The sequence below is a fragment of the Protobothrops mucrosquamatus genome, unplaced genomic scaffold (genome assembly GCF_001527695.2).
Source record: "Protobothrops mucrosquamatus isolate PMUCROS unplaced genomic scaffold, P.Mucros_1.0 scaffold428, whole genome shotgun sequence".
Taxonomy (NCBI): Eukaryota; Metazoa; Chordata; class Lepidosauria; order Squamata; family Viperidae; genus Protobothrops; species Protobothrops mucrosquamatus.
Window position 1 is genome coordinate 360,435 of NW_015386753.1, and position 16,663 is coordinate 377,097.

Consider the following 16,663-nt stretch of genomic DNA (forward strand, 5'->3'; position numbering starts at 1 on the left):
TTCTCACCTACATCGTCCATATAGGACGACTCGGGAACTCAACTCCTACCCCGGGCAGCTCACCTATCCCCTTATGCCCAGGGGAAAGGTATCAAGCCGTTTGACAGCTGGTGCTGGCTGTCAAACCGGCTTTTACGCGAAACAGGCGGGAGGCAGCAAACAGCTGCGACCGACGAAGTCGCCTGCCACCGGAAGTCTCCTGGTTTTAGTCAGATCTGAAACATTTTCCTAATTGGCAACAATTAAAGGTAGAATTTAAGGATAAATTGCAAAACTGTTTTGTGGATTATAGCTTTCTTTATCATAGTCAAATTTAATTCGTGGACTGATTGCCCTGGTTTAGGGTGCCCTTCTACAATCAAATGAAATTAGAGGCAGGAATGTTTAGTGACAATACCATCCTCCTTTTCCTCATTCTACAAAGTCAGATGTGTTTGTGTCCTACCAAAATTTAATTGGGTGGCTTCCAGATGTATGGGGAAAATTCTTGGAGTTCCCAGCCAGGAAATCTAAGAATTGTAATTTATTATTCTTGGAAGCAATAGGCTAGGGAAAACTTGGTGCAGTGTAGGACCTGCACCAACAAGTCTACATTTAAGATTTGTGATAAAATCTTTAATTAGTACAGATGGAGAATGCTTGAGGAACTAAGGAAAATAGATGTTTGTTCCCTGCCTCCCCCAGCATTCCCACTATGTTTGAGGTGGGAGATGGTTTCTCAGTGGAGATGCCTGATGGGTTGGCTTGAGTTTTCTCCTATTTTTTCCTCCTCATTTTGGTTCTTATTCTTCAGCGTTTCCCAGTGACTGTTGTAGCTGGTAGTGATACTGCGCAAGAGATAATGTCAGCTTTGGACAATTAGTCTGTCCTGTATACCGCTAGTCTATCTGCAGGCCCTGAGGAAAATGTTGACATGGAACATTTCTCTAAAAATACTGGTTATGAACAAATTGTCCCTTGTGTAAAGAAAAACTTTTGGACTCAGAACATAATGTTACAAACTTCAAAGCAGGACCTTCAAGGTACAAAAAGTGATGGAGGTCATAGGCCTTAGGCAAACTCAGACCTTTGGATCACACTTTCATTTAATGGCAGTCCTATCAGATATATCTTAGACTGCCTGTCAGTCAGTTCTGGTGGATAGTATTTGACTGGGATTTGGAACAGTGAGTTGAGATTCCCACTGATTTAACCCTTCAGGCAGCTTTATAATTGCCCTTTGAGTATTGATTAATCTAAGGGCCTCTGCAAGGATTAGTGTGTGATGATTGGATAGTAGAGCTGCCAATTAAAATCTGGGAATGCTAGTTTATATTTCAGCTGGAGATGTGAATTGTGAGAGATATTTGGGCTGTCTGAATGGAAGGCGAGGTGCGACGATGGCTCAGAGTTTTAACAGGGCATCTTCAGGGGCCGGGAGGGCAAAAAAGCCACGATAGCACATGTGACTGTGTGATTAAAGCCTTGTATAGTTTTTTACACACACCACATTGCAAAATGCACATATAAAGGGGGCAGGGCTACAATAATGTGGCCATGACCCCCATCTTGGTTTTTTTGACCTACCTACTCTTTTAGTCACCCTTGGGGTTGCAGGTTGCGAATACCAGCATACTAGTAATGAGCCATAGGCACAACTGAATCCAGGAAGTGAACTGTAAGCAGAAGTCAGGGCTGAAGAACAACTGGCAGGCAGAGAAAGCTAGAAATCTGGAAAGGAAGGCATTGAAGACTCCACATACAGAAGCATCCAGGGACTACCCAGGCAGATCATTTTTCCACCAGCTACACACTCTGTGGTCCAGTGTCTATTCTTACCATTCAGCTACATTGGATATATATTTCACTTGTTATTTATGAAGTTTATATTATCTCTAGAACAGTTTAATATTCCTATAAAATTTTCAGCATCAAAGTTACCATTTTTTTTGTAATGAACAACTTCTTATTTTAAACCTTTTTTTAAAAAAATTCCAGGATAATCATTATGCTGCTTGAACAACGTATAATGTAAACATATCACGGGGTGAATAGTGTTTGATTAATGGAAAGCAGAAAAGAGGAGAAGGAAAAACTAGTCTTGGATTGAATTCATTGCATTGCAATTTTTTTCCTTTGTCCCTCTTCCTTCCTTCCTTCCTTCCTTCCTTCCTTCCTTCCTTCCTTCCTTCCTTCCTTCCTTCCTTCCTTCCTTCCTTCCTTCCTTCCTTCCTTCTTTCCTTTCATTAGGTATTGGCGTCGAACCCTGGGCATGCAGGTGAAATATGTACATAGTGGTGATTATCAGTTTTGCTATTCTTACCGAGGGAGACCCAGCCACAGACCATCTGTCCTCATGCTGCACGGGTTCTCGGTTGAAAAAGATATGTGGGTTTCTATAATCAAGGTATGCTTCTGTTTCTCTGATGGTAAAACAATTCAATCTTGGATTTCAAGTGTCACCTGAACAATGGATCTTCAGTCCTTTGTGTGTGTGTGTTTGTATGTGTGTGTGCAGCTGACCTTTATTGTACTAAATGTGCTTATTGTGTGGACCATGCAATTATCTTGTCTTGCAATGGGATGACTGAAATTAACATGGAATATTTCTGTTAGAACAATAGATATTTCTGTTAGAACAGTTTGTATCCTCAGAAATAGTGTATGAATCAACCCTAGGGTTAAGATAATAGATATTTTGTTAGGATGGTCACTACCAAAATATCTTTGCTGTCTTCACCCATTTACTAAGGCAAATACTCCACAGTTATTTGATTCTAATAGGACTGGAACCCACTCTTCCACATACCTATAGATGGGACTAGTTTTTGCTGAGTTGGAAATAAATTATTGATGTTGAGCCTGGAAAAGAAAACACACCAACTTAGTTCTTGGGCCATAAAATCTATTTAATATGTCTTGAAAACTGCCATATGTTTGGGCACATGGATTCTCAGAAAGAACTTGAGGTTGATGAAGAGCTTGTGACTGTGCTTTCTCTTGTAAGAAGACTTTTATGTTTTACAGTACAGGAGGAGACACTAAAGGACCACATGTGGCCCACAACCCTGGAATGGATCCTCATAGTGGGAGAGAGTTGCCATTTCCTGTTTTACAAGAATGCTTTGTGCTGAGCCAGTCTGTGGTCAAAACAAGGCTGTTCAACTCCATGGACAGATTCTCGTGTTGTGCTAGGCTAACATATAGTTTGCTTAATTTTGGCTTAGCTTGTTATACAAACCCAGCCAATTACAGTTGTTTGCAATAAACCATTGTTGAATAAACGGTAGCTTAATACAATGTGTAAACCAGGATTGTAATAATGTAATAATAATAATAATAATAATAATAATAGTAGTAGTAGTAGTAGTAGTAGTAATAATAATAATAATAATAATAATAATAATAATAATAATAATAATAGTCATACTGGAATGTTGCTTAAGTTCGATTTTGATGATAAAGTATCTTGTGCTTGTGCTTGTTCTCCACAGTTTCTTCCAAAAAACCTTCACTTGATTTGTGTTGATATGCCAGGTCATGGGGATACTACTCGGTCATCTCTTGATGACTATTCCATATATGGACAAGTGAAAAGAATACATCAGGTAAAATGTGCAGAAGTTGCCCCTACATTGTTGCAGTCTTGTGGTTTCTTAGAGCTTCCAGTTTTGAAGTAATTAAAAATGAACGGGGAGGTGTGTTTTCTATTATATTTGAGGGGGGAAAGGCTACCAAGATTCCTCTATCTGGTATTTTCTCTATGCATTGGACTACTTTGTTGGGGAATAAGGGAGCTTAACTGTATTAAAGCCCAGTTTAGTTCAAGTGTCGCAGAAGCACAGCATAGACTCCAGACTCCGGGTTGTCAAATTTTTCCTCTGAGGAGATTGTGGCTTTATTTTTTGTGTGTCATAAAATAAACAATCTTTGCTGTTTATTACATACTTGAGCAATATTGAAGGTCACTCTTTCCAACACGTGTGCCAGTGTCTTCCTCCAGTTCTGATTTCTGGCTTTTCCACATGATACATTTCAGTCAGAAATGCAAAAGCACTGTCACCTCTTCTCAGTTCTCCTGTTCATACAAAATCTATAATTAGTCTTCCGGGTAGAACTTGTAGCACTTCGTAAATTATTTAAGATGCCACTTTGGAAGTCAGTCAGTGCTCTTGGGAGAGAGCTGTATCTGACATTTATTTATAGAGGAAACTTTTATGGCCACCTAGCTTATGCATAATCATCCTAGGCAGAAATATTCCATGAAAATAAAATAAACCCACAAAATCTCACAAAAGATATTGTACTCTCACCATAGTGGCACAGCATCCCACCAATTTGCTGGGCTCACTTCTGTCCTAGCCAGATGCCAGGGCAAAGAGACAGGTCTTTACAGCCCTCCAGAAGATTAATAGCATGGGGGGTGTTCCAAAGGGCTAGAACAGCCAGATGTCATGGGGGGTGTTCCAAAGGGCTAGAACAGCCATGGACAAGGCAAGTCTCCAGGTCAGTACTATATAGCCTACCCCAACTTTTTTGAGAAGCTGCTGGGCCAGGAAACTATGGCAGGAGCCAGTGAAATTGATGCGCCTCTGAGCAGCCATTTTAAATTTCCCACAATGGCTGTCTTTTGCTGCTTCCAAGCAAACCTACAACTAAGGGGCGGGACTGTCATTATCAGAGAAAATGAGCGGAGATACTTGTAAGCAGTGGGGCAGGAGTCACAGTGGCTCTTGACTTGAGCACCACACCACTTGCTTGTCAATGGTGAAACTCCAAAAGTGGGTGGGGCCACTTTGAATTTATTATTTTTAAATAGATTACTTGCCCTACAAAATATCAATAAGCAAATAGAAATGCTGCATCTGTTTTTCATACCTGTTCCTTCATTTTTTTTAACGAAAGGAAAAATAAAGATCACTAGATGGCATGGGAGTTTGAGGGTGGAGGGTTAAAGGGCCAATGTTGTCCACCCCGGGCGTTCTCTGTAGAGTGGCCTTCACACACACACAGCTACCTTTAGTTGGAAATCAGCTATAAGTTATAGTTATAAATCCACTACTTTTGGTTGTTTTGGGTGAATCTGCATTTTCCCTCTTTACCTGCCACATGGAGTTTCTTAATTAGAGCTGGATGTGTATCCTGGTGATTACAACATGGTCATCATGAAACCATGATAGTTACCGATTTCAGTTTGAGGCTAACCCTAACTGGACATTGTATGATTGATGTTTATGGGGTGGACACAATGAAGCACCTATTTTGAACAGTGGACTAGAAAGGGCAGAAATTTGGATTAAGTCCCAGCTGTCGCCCAAACTCTGCTTCTCAGAACACCCACTGTGGCCAGGGGGGCTTTTCATCAGGTTCGCCTGATACGCCAGTTGCGCCCCTTTCTGGATCGTGACGCTCTACGCACGGTCACTCAAGCCCTCGTTTCCCGCCTGGACTATTGCAACGCTCTCTACATGGGGCTCGCCTTGAGGTGCACCTGGAGGCTCCAGCTAGTTCAGAATGCGGCCGCGCGGGGGATTTTGGGGGCCTCTAGATACTCCCATGTAACACCTCTCCTGCGCGAGCTGCACTGGCTGCCTGTGGCCTTCCGGGTGCGCTTCAAGGTGTTAGTAACAACTTTTAAAGCGCTCCATGGCAATGGACCTAGGTATTTGCAAGACCGCCTCCTACCAAATACCTCCCTTCGACCAGTCCGCTCCCACAGAGAGGGCCTCCTTAGGGTGCCGTCGGCCAGTCAATGCCGGCTGGCGACCCCCAGGGGGAGAGCCTTCTCTGTGGCAGCTCCTGCCCTCTGGAATGACCTACCCCCCGACCTACGTACAGTTGCGGACCTGCGCCTCTTTCGCCGAGCCTTGAAAACCCATCTATTCCATGCGGCCGGCCTGGCGTAGTTTTGATTGTGTTTTGGTAGGGGTTTTTATGGGGGTATTTTAGAGCAGGCTTTTATTTAATATTTATTGTGATTTTTATTATCGCCTGTTCACCGCCCTGAGTCCCGTAAGGGAGATAGGGCGGTATATAAATTTAAATAAATAAATAAACAATTAATAAATAAAATCTGCTGAGCTCTCTGGAATGGCTAGCTGACTAGCCTACCTCTGTAGGGTATTGTTTGGTTTCTGACTTGAGAGTGAAATGCAGTGGCATGGGGTACCAGTGAGGGCCACAGGGTGGGAAAGAGCTGTGCTAGTCTTGCTTCTGGCTCATCAGTCCATCTTCTTCTGGCCTCAAGCATCAGGTCTTTTTTATACAACCTACTGAACCCTACAGATGACACCGATCTATGGTTAAGATTCCATAGAGGATGGGAGTAATGAAGGGAATCTCATTGGTCTTAACAAAAGAATGAAAATACTAATAACTTTATGGTATTTTTAAAAGTCTTCCTGGCTAAATAGCCTTCTTGAAATCACACATGACTTTTGGTGACTTTATGAACATGTTTTTGTACTTTTCCTGGCATCAGTACAGAAATGACTTGCACGTGCTTTCTTCCAGGATGCTTTTCTTTACTACTCAGTTTAGTCCACTGTTCTTGGAGTTCCCTGGAGGTCTCCCATCCAAGTACAGACTAGGCCTGACCTGCTTAACTTCTCAGCCAACACCACCTAGCCAGAAGCAGTCACATCCTGAAATTTCAAAAGTTAACAGGATTTTGCTACAGTATTTTAAAACTTGCAGTCTTTGCTCTTTGGGGATATTTACTTCTTCCTGATCCAGCACAGCTTTTCATCAGTAACACCAATTCTTTTTCAATTGAAAAAGAGCTCCCAGATTAAAGCAATTTCTGCATCCAGTCATGGTTTGCCTTCACACTGAACTTGAAATAAGCTTTCCTAATCCTTCCTATTTTGGACTAGGAGGGACAGCAACTTAGATTAAGCCCCAGCTGTTGTATTGTGACCTGCAGGATGCTTATGCATGGTCTCTCCTTTAATTTTTCAGTTTGTTGAATGTATCAATCTGAATCGAAAGCCATTTTGCCTGGTTGGAACTTCTATGGGTGGACACGTGGCTGGCGTTTATGCTGCTCAGTATCCTGCAGAGGTCTGCTACTTAAGTCTTATATGCCCTGGAGGTGAGTTTCCCTGTTTGTGTTGGAGGCAGTGTTTAAGGTGCTTTTGGGTTGAAAGGATTAGCCAGTGACATCACTGTTACCCGGGGACACCCGTGGGGGGCTTCTTTCATGTTCCTGTCAAGGAGCTGGAGCAAATGATGGGAGCTCACCCTGCCACACAGCAACATTCAGGTGTTGAACATGGGCTTGTTAACCTCCAACCCAGCATCCTAACCACGTGAGTCACTGTGTTCCTGCAGGTGAATGATGCAAAGGAAATCTGACTTCTGAGAAAGAAGGAAAATGCACTGGATGGGACCCATAAAATTATGTTTGCATGATAGATCCTAGGAAGAAACAGATGGATTTTAAGTCTCTTTTTGCAGTGAAGTTTGTCCTTGGTTCGGAGAAATCTATGTACTTTCTTTTCCTCTCCCTTCTATTTTCTCATCCCATCCCCGTTTTAGTACAATAAATGTGTTAAGTCTATTGAAGGATTCTTCCCAAGCTGGATGACTTCCAAAAATATGGGCGTCAAATCCTAGAAATTTCATCAATGGTCTATTTGGCTGCACAACTCTGAGTGTTGGGCAAGGTTGCATTAACATATTAAGATAAGATAAGATAAGATAAGATAAGATAAGATAAGATAAGATAAGATAAGATAACCTTTATTTTCATTTTTATACTGTGGGCACAATGGCACACATCAAAAATGAAATTTAGTTGCCCGCTCTCAAAGTGAAACACATACATGACACACACCTAAACATACTATGAACAACATATGTATAGACCCACATCCCTATATATACATAGCAAATAAATATTAAACATTGTCCATCTTGAATATATAATGTAAGGAGGAAGCTTGAGAGTTCGCAAGATTAATGCTGTATGGAATGAAACTCTGGCTGAACCTGGATGTTCTGCTTCGGATACCACAAAGCCTCCTCCCAGAAGGTAACAAGGAAAACAGGTCGTGAAGAGGATGTGTAGTGTCCCAAATAATCTTATGGACCCTGCTCAAGCAACGCTTCTGTGCCTCAAGATTTCAATGGTGTGTTACTAAATTTTATGTCACAACTTGGGCTCTTGCTGTAAACATGGTCAAAGGCTAGAGGGTCACATTTGGACTGTGGTTTGAATATCATTTGCTATGATCTGACATCAGGAAATTAAACATTTTGGGGCACATCTCTCTTCCAAGGGCAGTCATTGGTTAGTGGAAATGGACACAGTTGAATCATTCTGGATTTTTCTTTCCCAATTTGATGCCCTCCAGATGTGCTAGAATGAGAATGCTGGGGGATTATTCTACTGTGCAATTTAGAGCAGAAGATGCTTCATAAATGCTCACTGAATTCAACAATAGGGATATTTTTAATTGAATTTGTAATTCCATGCACTTAACTGAATTGCCAACTAAATCCTTAGGTCAGGTCTTGTTATCACTTCCCTTTCTTCATTTTCCCCAGCTTTTATTTCTTTAATTCTAAATAAAATTTTCTCTGGCAGGGTTATTGAGAAAATCTACCGCTTTGTGATCTTAGCACACAATGCTGCTTCTCCTCTCATTACAGGTATTCCACAGCCCCCAGAAAACAATTTTGCAAAACAGGTGAAGGAGTTGAAGAAGGACTGCTTTGATCAGTTTCCTTTGATTCCATCCACTGTGGAAGAAATGAGGGACATGCTAAAACTGTGCTCTTATGTTCGCTTCAAGGTGCCCCATCAGGTAAGCAAGTGGCATCATAGGAAAATATCTTTAAGTAGAATTTCCCCTCAAATTAGTTGTTTTATTGTTGACTACAAATAATACAATGTAGAGACCAATGAAAATTAAGTGCAGTGGTGTCTATTCAATCGGATCTGAAAACTGTTAACCCTGAGATTAAAGTAAATTAAACCTTTCAAATAGCAAATTTATATCAATGTTAAATGTATTCACATATGTACGAACATAGATTTGCTTATATTATTTATTTATTTAAGAAAATTTGTATGGTCGCCCACTCAGTGACTCTGAGCAACTTACAAAAATAAAAACTCAATATACAAACAATAAAAAACAACATCTCAATATGACATTGATTAGAAGTTGCAAAGAGCATTGAATTATTTTTTAATATGAAAGAAAGTTTATATTTTTGAATTTAAGACTAAAGTTGTGGCTATTTATGTTTAGTAACTAGAAATTCCCATCATTAAATGAGGACCATCTGGTTCATTAAGAGCCTCACATGATCGCAACTTACAACTTCCTGCCAGCTTCCCCATTGATGCTGGGAAAGTTGGCAATCACAGTCATGTGGCCATGGCTGACTGCAATGCTGTAATAGTGAGTTGACTACTGAGTGTGTAAATTGTGATCCTGTGATTGTGGGGTTGCTACGGTGGCTGGAATTTCATGGATTCCCTTTTGTTCAGCACCATTGTAACGTTGAATGGTTGCTGAATGAATGTACATAACCTGAGGACCACTTGTAACCCTGTTTTTGTCACTTACTTCAGCAATATGCGATGTCAGTGAGTTCCTTTGAGGGTTTATTGTATGATTTCTATGTCATCAGGCTTGGGAATAGCATACCTTTGTGAGCCTTCTATTCAGATTTCTAGTTCAGGAACTTTCAGCTACAATATCAAATTCCATGAGAGTGATGGAATTTTCATCATTAAACTGTAAGGCAAAGGTTTGGCAAAAGATATTAAAAGCTTAGGCTGCTCCTCTTTGGATAATAACACATATGAGGAACAGAATGAGGGTTATAGGAAGCTGCTTTAAATGGAGACAGACTCCATTTAAAAATTGCCAATGTGTCTTCAGAGCTCACACAGGAAAGCCTTTGCCAATTCTAACTAGAAATACCAGGAACTAAGTTTGCAAGCTACCCTTGGCAACTTGTGAGAGGCATTTTGTTGTTCTTCTAACTCAGGGGTGTCAAACAGCTGGCCCACGGGCCAGATGTGTCACGATGAAACCACGCCCACCCCATTGCCGGCAATGGGGAAAAAGCTCTGATACATTGCGCGATGTCACGTGACGTCGCGAGTTTGACATGTCTGTTCTAATTGATTCTAATGTCCTGAACATTTAGAAGCCATACAGGTATTAGAAAGAAAAGTACTGCAATGTGCTATGCTGGAGGGATAATTTTTAAAAGGAAAAAAGAATAAAAATAAAAGAAATGGAACTATGCAAACATTTAAAAGTTGGGGCACTATAAGGGCAACCCTGACTTAAATACATGAGTTACGCAAGATCCACAAATTATAAAAAAATATATTAAATCAAGATGAAAGGATGATTTTTTAAAATGGATGTAGCCTTGATTTGCTTTTCTTGTTCTTAGCTATCTTTCTAGTTTTCCTTCATGGAAGATACATTTTCATTTTTTAATTACCAGACATGTGAAACTCTTAGTTAAATTTTCTCTAGTAATACAGTAGGCCTCTATTTTCCACATTTTCCTGCCTCAGCCTTTTGTTGCTATAAGTCTCTAAATAGTTTATATCTTAATTTAGTTATTTACCACAGAGAAGGCAAATTGGGGTGTTCAAGAGTCTGATTGCCATTTCCAGCAAGCTCTGAGAAATGAATAAATGAATAACATGAGCTTTTTTTAAAAGAGGGAACTTGGCTTTATTTTTTAATACCATCTTTATATATTCATAGATCCTGCAGGGCCTTGTTGACGTTCGGATCCCACATAATGATTTTTACCGAAAATGTAAGTGCCTTGCACTAATTTTCTCTTGGATTTGAACTGAAAACAGCAGCATCTACAGAGGGGTTCCAGAAGGGAAAATTGCTCTACCCCTTTTGTACATGACATCATGGGCTGGATTTGCATTTTGTCATTTTGATGAACTCATCAGATTCTGCTGATGCTGCTGACTGAGGACACTTGGACCATTTATTTATCTTTATCCAGAAAGAAAAATTTTGCTTGTTTTTCATTAATGAAACAATGCCAAAACAAAGTTAAGTGTTATTTGACTTATATCCTATTTTTTGTACATGAGATCAAGGTAGCATACATAGTGCTATTTTTTTTCCCCCTGCAGCAACAACACTGTGTGGTAGATCGTGCTATGACCAATATTGCCAAAAATTAAAACAGTTTAATTTATAAACTATTTTAGGAGTTTAAAAAAAAGAAACTTGGCATATTTAAAGGACTAGAATCCACTAACATTGGATGGAAGCTGCATAACAAAACAATTGCCAAACAGAAGCCTTTAGCTTTGGGGAGCTGGGCAGAAGAAATCTGAAGTGGGTGTTTTAGTTCATTTGATTGATCTGCTAACAAATTGCTTGTGTGCTTCCTTTCTTCACTGAAATTTGATTCTAGCTTTGAGTGAATCTCTCATTTTGAGGGATTTTGGTTAAAGTTAAAAACTTTGTAAATGATGCAGAGTCTTTTTACATGCCATTTCAATTCCTCCCCCTTGCTTTTCGATTGGTATAGAAATGCATGATGTGCAGCTAAGGGCGAATACCTGAGACTGTGAGAAGATGGAGAAATAGCCATGGGAACAATGGTTTGGATTGTAACCACAGGCAAAAAAATGTTCCATCTGTGTTTGTTTTCCGAGGAAATGTAATTTTGCTGCACCAGAATTAATCAGTGAATGAATGGCTGGATTTGTTCCCTTACCCTCTTAGCCTGGTTCCTGAATTAACAACTTCTCTGGATTTGCCCAGTGCATCGAATCATATGCTGAGGGACCCTCCTCTCCTTGGCACTGTTGTTTCCTCAACTGACCTTGTTAAGTATGCCTTGTGAAGCCAGCCAGCAAATTGTCTGAAAAAGCTTTTGTGTCTCCCTGCCTGTGCAGTCTCTTCTCCTGCTAACCTCAGTAATTATTTTCCTTGCCTCTATTGCCTCATTGACAACAGTCTGTTGCCATTATTTTCTTTCTGGGTGAAGATCTTGAAGTCTGTTTCATCATAATTGGAATGCCTCGTTGCTTTGGGTGGACTGATTTGCTTCCCTCCCCCTCACTTCTTTTTCTCCTCTGTAAAGTGCTTTTAGAGCTAACAGATGAAAAGACAGCGACCTGCCTTTATGACAACATGAGCAAGATCAAAGCTGCAACACAGATTATCTGGGGGAAGCAAGATCAGGTATATCAGTTTTTCTCTAGGGTTTTTAACCAAGAACAGACTGCACTAGTCTGTTCTTCAGTATAATGTTGCCTCGTTCAATTGTGAAATACATAATGCATGTCCCAATTGTATGGTATTGAGTAACATGTTGCAATCCATTTTACTTTAGAAGATGGAGTACTTTTACAATTATATAGCCTGGTTCCATGACTTCAGATTGGAGTTCATGAAATTTGTGGCATGAAAATTCATAGGTTTGCAGTTTCTCTCCCTTTTTCCAGGATATTATTTGCCACATTTTCACATTTCTATGCTGCCATACCCCAAAACAATTGTGGATGGCTTTACAGATTAAAAACAATAAAATAGAAAAAAAATACCTGACAAAGCATCAAATATAACTGGTATATCAAGGGAAACCCATCAAACATGCTGGTTAAAAACACACCATACCTCCATTGTAACCATCAAAGTACACATCATATCACCCCTCCTTCCCTCCATCTTAAGTCTTTTTAATTTTGTTTTACTACTAGTGAGAACTCTGTGTGTGTGTGTGTGTGTGTTTAGGGAACTTTATCTGCTCGAGATCAGCAGTTTCCCAGATGAGTACTGTCTTCCAAGAGCAGATATTGTCTCCAAGTGATCATGTAAGCGGATGGCAGGCCACGTTAGTTTCTCCACATAGCATTGCCTCAGAAAAAAAAAAAAGTTGGGCTCTTGTTACAATGAAGATTATATTACAGCAGTAGAGTTATTAAAGGAGAGAGAATAACTAACAAATGTGACTTTGGGAAGGAAATGAGAGGACAGGAAAAAAGTAGGAAATGATGGTAAATGAGGAAATAATTTTATGTGAAGGAAACAGAGGGAAGCGCTGGATGAGCCTGAATGAAAATAGGTCTAAGTATATAACAGTACACAGTCATAGTCTCCAGCAGCCTTTCTTCAAAATATCTACTCTCGCATAGAGCCCATGTGTTTCTTCTGCCAATCGTCTCAAACTGTAACAAGCATGGACAATGTCCGTGTTTCTGAGCCATGAGAATGAGATACTTTATATATCAATTGTTGCCATGATATAGCAACAGTTCCTTTTATGAGGGGTCCTTGGTGATCTCTGAGCTTGGTGATTTTCTTGCAGACATTTCATTATCCACAGTAGGTAAACATCAGTGCTAGACTAGCCCTGATGATGTTACAGTAGTGGCCAAAATTGTGGAAACCTTTTGGGAAAAGTGTATTTTTGAGGTTTGATGGCTAATAACACCCCCTTTTATTTTGGAGTAGTACCATAAAATTATATATCATTGGAAAGATAATTTAATCAAGAATGTAATGCAACAAAGTTTGTTCAATTATCTGTACTGTATTCTATGAAACGTTATAGTCAAATAACCACAAAAATGAAGCACAACTTGCTTAGGTTGATATCAGGTAGCTTTCCTTCATCTGATTGTAGCCAATGAGCATGAGTGTTTAGAGAGCCAATCAGGTGTCATCTTGTTTTGGCAATGAGCCAATCAGATCACAGTAGGATTCAGTTATTGATGTCATGTATTGAAGGTGAGAGGAGGACATTTGTCGGTGTGTTATGTGATCGCTATCAAGTTGGTTGGGGTTTTTTGTGTTCTTTCATTTAGTGAGCTTGTAAAACGTAATAAAATTAAAGTAATGGTGTAAAGAGTTGACTGGTCGCCCAGAAAACGATTTAAAATAGAATTATTAAGTGAACAAGGCTATAGTGATAAAGAAATTAGAAGAAAAATTGGTGGAAACTTAACCAAAGGTGGCATTTCTACTGTACACTTTTCCCAAAAGGTTTCCACAATTTTGGCCATTACTGTACCTAATTTGGGTAATGAAACGTCTGCAAGAAAACCACCAACTCAGAGAGCACCAAGGACCCTTCATTTCAACCTTGAGCTACAAATATTCTCCCTTACAGAATTCCATTTATGAAAAGAAGTGTGAAAATTGTGACATTTTTTTTTACATTTTTTGTCCTAGTTGTTTCCTTGTGCAGTCAAATTGGTTCCTTTGTGAGCCAAATTTGATGCTGAAGTAGCTCGGAATATCTTGCTGAATTCAGGGATGGCCAACATGGGGATCATTTTTTCTTGGTTTATCTTTTTCTCTCTAGTTGCTCGATGTTTCAGGAGCAGACATTTTAGCAAAAGCAATCCCTGATGCCCAAGTTCATATTCTGGAAAATTGCGGGCACAGTATAGTCGTGGAACGACCCAGAAAAACAGCAAAACTTATTCTGGATTTCATCATCGCTGTACAGAATGCTGAGAATAAGAAGAAACTGGCTTGAACTTTTCCTATGGGTTTGAACCCTTAAGCCTAGCTGTATCAGTTGAGAGGAAATACTGCTAATTTAATCAGTTCTCAGGGATCTTATTATACAGAACTTGGTGATTGTGCCAAAATCCCTGAAGAAATCTGAATAATTCATATATTTAATTTAGAAGTCTTATCAGTGTAATGACTCTGGGATACTGAACAATCTTCACAAACATATGATAATGATAATAAAGTCTAATAAAAATCTGCATTTCTAGATATTTGGAGGAATAGTAAAAGACTTACAAGGTAGATGTGTAACACTAGGTTTTTTTTATACCAATCGCACATTTTAAAATATCCAATTTGAATTACTGCTAGGTAAAATAAGAAAAAAAACCCACCATCTTCTGTTGTTAGTATGTCCCTTTCTTGGTCTGGTAATGTTCCACTGAACTGTAACTCTAAACATCAGAGAAAAAAATGCCAAAGGGGAAATTGTTGAGGGACAGATTCTTATATGGGTTCTATGTTATCCAAAAAATGTGCATCTTGCCTTCCATTTGGGCTTTATCTATACAGTAGCATATCAATAATATAACACTGGTCTACAGATTTTGGGAAATTATCGACCTCCAAGATAAAATGTGTTAATCCTTACATATTTTGATTAGATAAATTAGAAAACAGGTGGTAAAGGTAAAGGCTTGTGAAAGTGTCATTGCCTAACATTTCCAAGGAACAAGTTGCGTGATATTTTCTCTCAGAAGCCAAGATGCCTTGAAACTGTGTAAACAATGCAGATATCTTCTGCTACAGTTGTGGTGAGGTTACATTTGCATCTCAAAAATGCAGTATGATGGCAGTGGTAAAAAAAGACATATCACCTATATTTTGGATGCAAAATAGGGGATCAGGACAAGAATTGGGCCCCTCATTATTGTTGCATTACATGCGCAGCTTATCTGCATCATTGGCTAAGCAAGAAGAAACAATCCATGCCTTTCGCAGTCCCAATGGTGTGGAGGGAACCCACCAATCATAGTAGCAACTGCTATTTTTGCATGGATCCCCCAGCTGCAAAAGGGATCTCAAGAAAGAAGAAGTGGACCCTGGAATATCCATCCATTCCATCCACACTATGTTCTGTTCTCCATGGTGAGGATTTACCAATTCGAGATCCACCAGAATCCTATTCTCTAAACCAGTGTTTCTCAACCTTGACAATTTTAAGGCATGTGGACTTCAACTCCCAGAATTCCACAGCCAGCATTGCTGGCTGTGGAATTCTGGGAGCTGAAGTCCACATGCCTTAAAATTGTCAAGGTTGAGAAACACTGCTAAACTCAGATGATGATAAAGACGATGAGCTGGATGCAGCTGATCCGGGGCTGTCTGTGTCAGCGGATCTGTGTTAGCCCACCATATGCTCTTCCTGAACCATATCTAATTTCACAGAGTGAATTAAATGACCTGGTCAGGGATTTGGAATTGCCTAAGGCAGAGCTTTTGGGCTCCAGATTACAACAGTGGAATCTCTTGCAGAGTGAAAAAATATGAAAATGTCACATGAAAGAAACAATAAATGAATGGGAAATTATGTTACTGGTATCGATAAAAAGATAAATTTGTGATGATTGGTGTGGCATCATTCTCATTGCTATATCACATTTTGTAGAAAAGTTATGGAGCATAATCTCACATCCTCGTAATTTTGAATTATTTTGATCCAATTTTGACCTGAAGGCATATCTTGGAAACAGGAGCCAATTAATACTCAGGACTTTATTTTCCTTTATTAGTGACCCAATTCTGGTAAAATTTAGCTACTTTCATTTTCAAGGCTTTCTTCTTGTTGACCAGTGTAATTATTGATACACAGTATTTATAAAAACTAAAATATGACTGTCAGAAAATTCTGAATCATGAAATTCATTGGCCACTTCTAGGTTTATGCAGTGACTTCATGCAATCAAGCATAATACCTAGTTAATTGGAATGTAGATGGCAATTGCAATTGATTTTAAATATGTAGAAAAAATGGCCTAGAGCAAAATTTCATACAGAGGGGGTAAAAGTGAGCTTCCATCTCTTAATATAGATGACTTTGCATGAGGAAATTTATTTATTTATTTATTAAATTTATATACCGCCCTATCTCCCTTACGGGACTCAGGGCGGTGAACAGGCGATACTAAAAACCACGATAA

General features: G+C 39.5%; 1 protein-coding gene across 1 annotated transcript in view; it reads left to right on the plus strand.

Annotated features, from left to right (window-relative positions):
* ABHD6 (abhydrolase domain containing 6) overlaps nucleotides 1–14,778 on the plus strand; it is a 29,698-nt gene extending 14,920 nt beyond the window's left edge. Inside the window, exons 3-9 of the mRNA XM_015816333.1 lie at nucleotides 2,230–2,386; nucleotides 3,474–3,587; nucleotides 6,940–7,072; nucleotides 8,635–8,789; nucleotides 10,728–10,782; nucleotides 12,082–12,182; nucleotides 14,308–14,778. Coding sequence (XP_015671819.1) covers nucleotides 2,230–2,386; nucleotides 3,474–3,587; nucleotides 6,940–7,072; nucleotides 8,635–8,789; nucleotides 10,728–10,782; nucleotides 12,082–12,182; nucleotides 14,308–14,484 — 892 coding nt within the window. The 3' untranslated portion in view covers nucleotides 14,485–14,778. The remainder of the gene's footprint in view (nucleotides 1–2,229; nucleotides 2,387–3,473; nucleotides 3,588–6,939; nucleotides 7,073–8,634; nucleotides 8,790–10,727; nucleotides 10,783–12,081; nucleotides 12,183–14,307) is intronic.
* The last annotated feature ends 1,885 nt before the right edge of the window (nucleotides 14,779–16,663 follow it).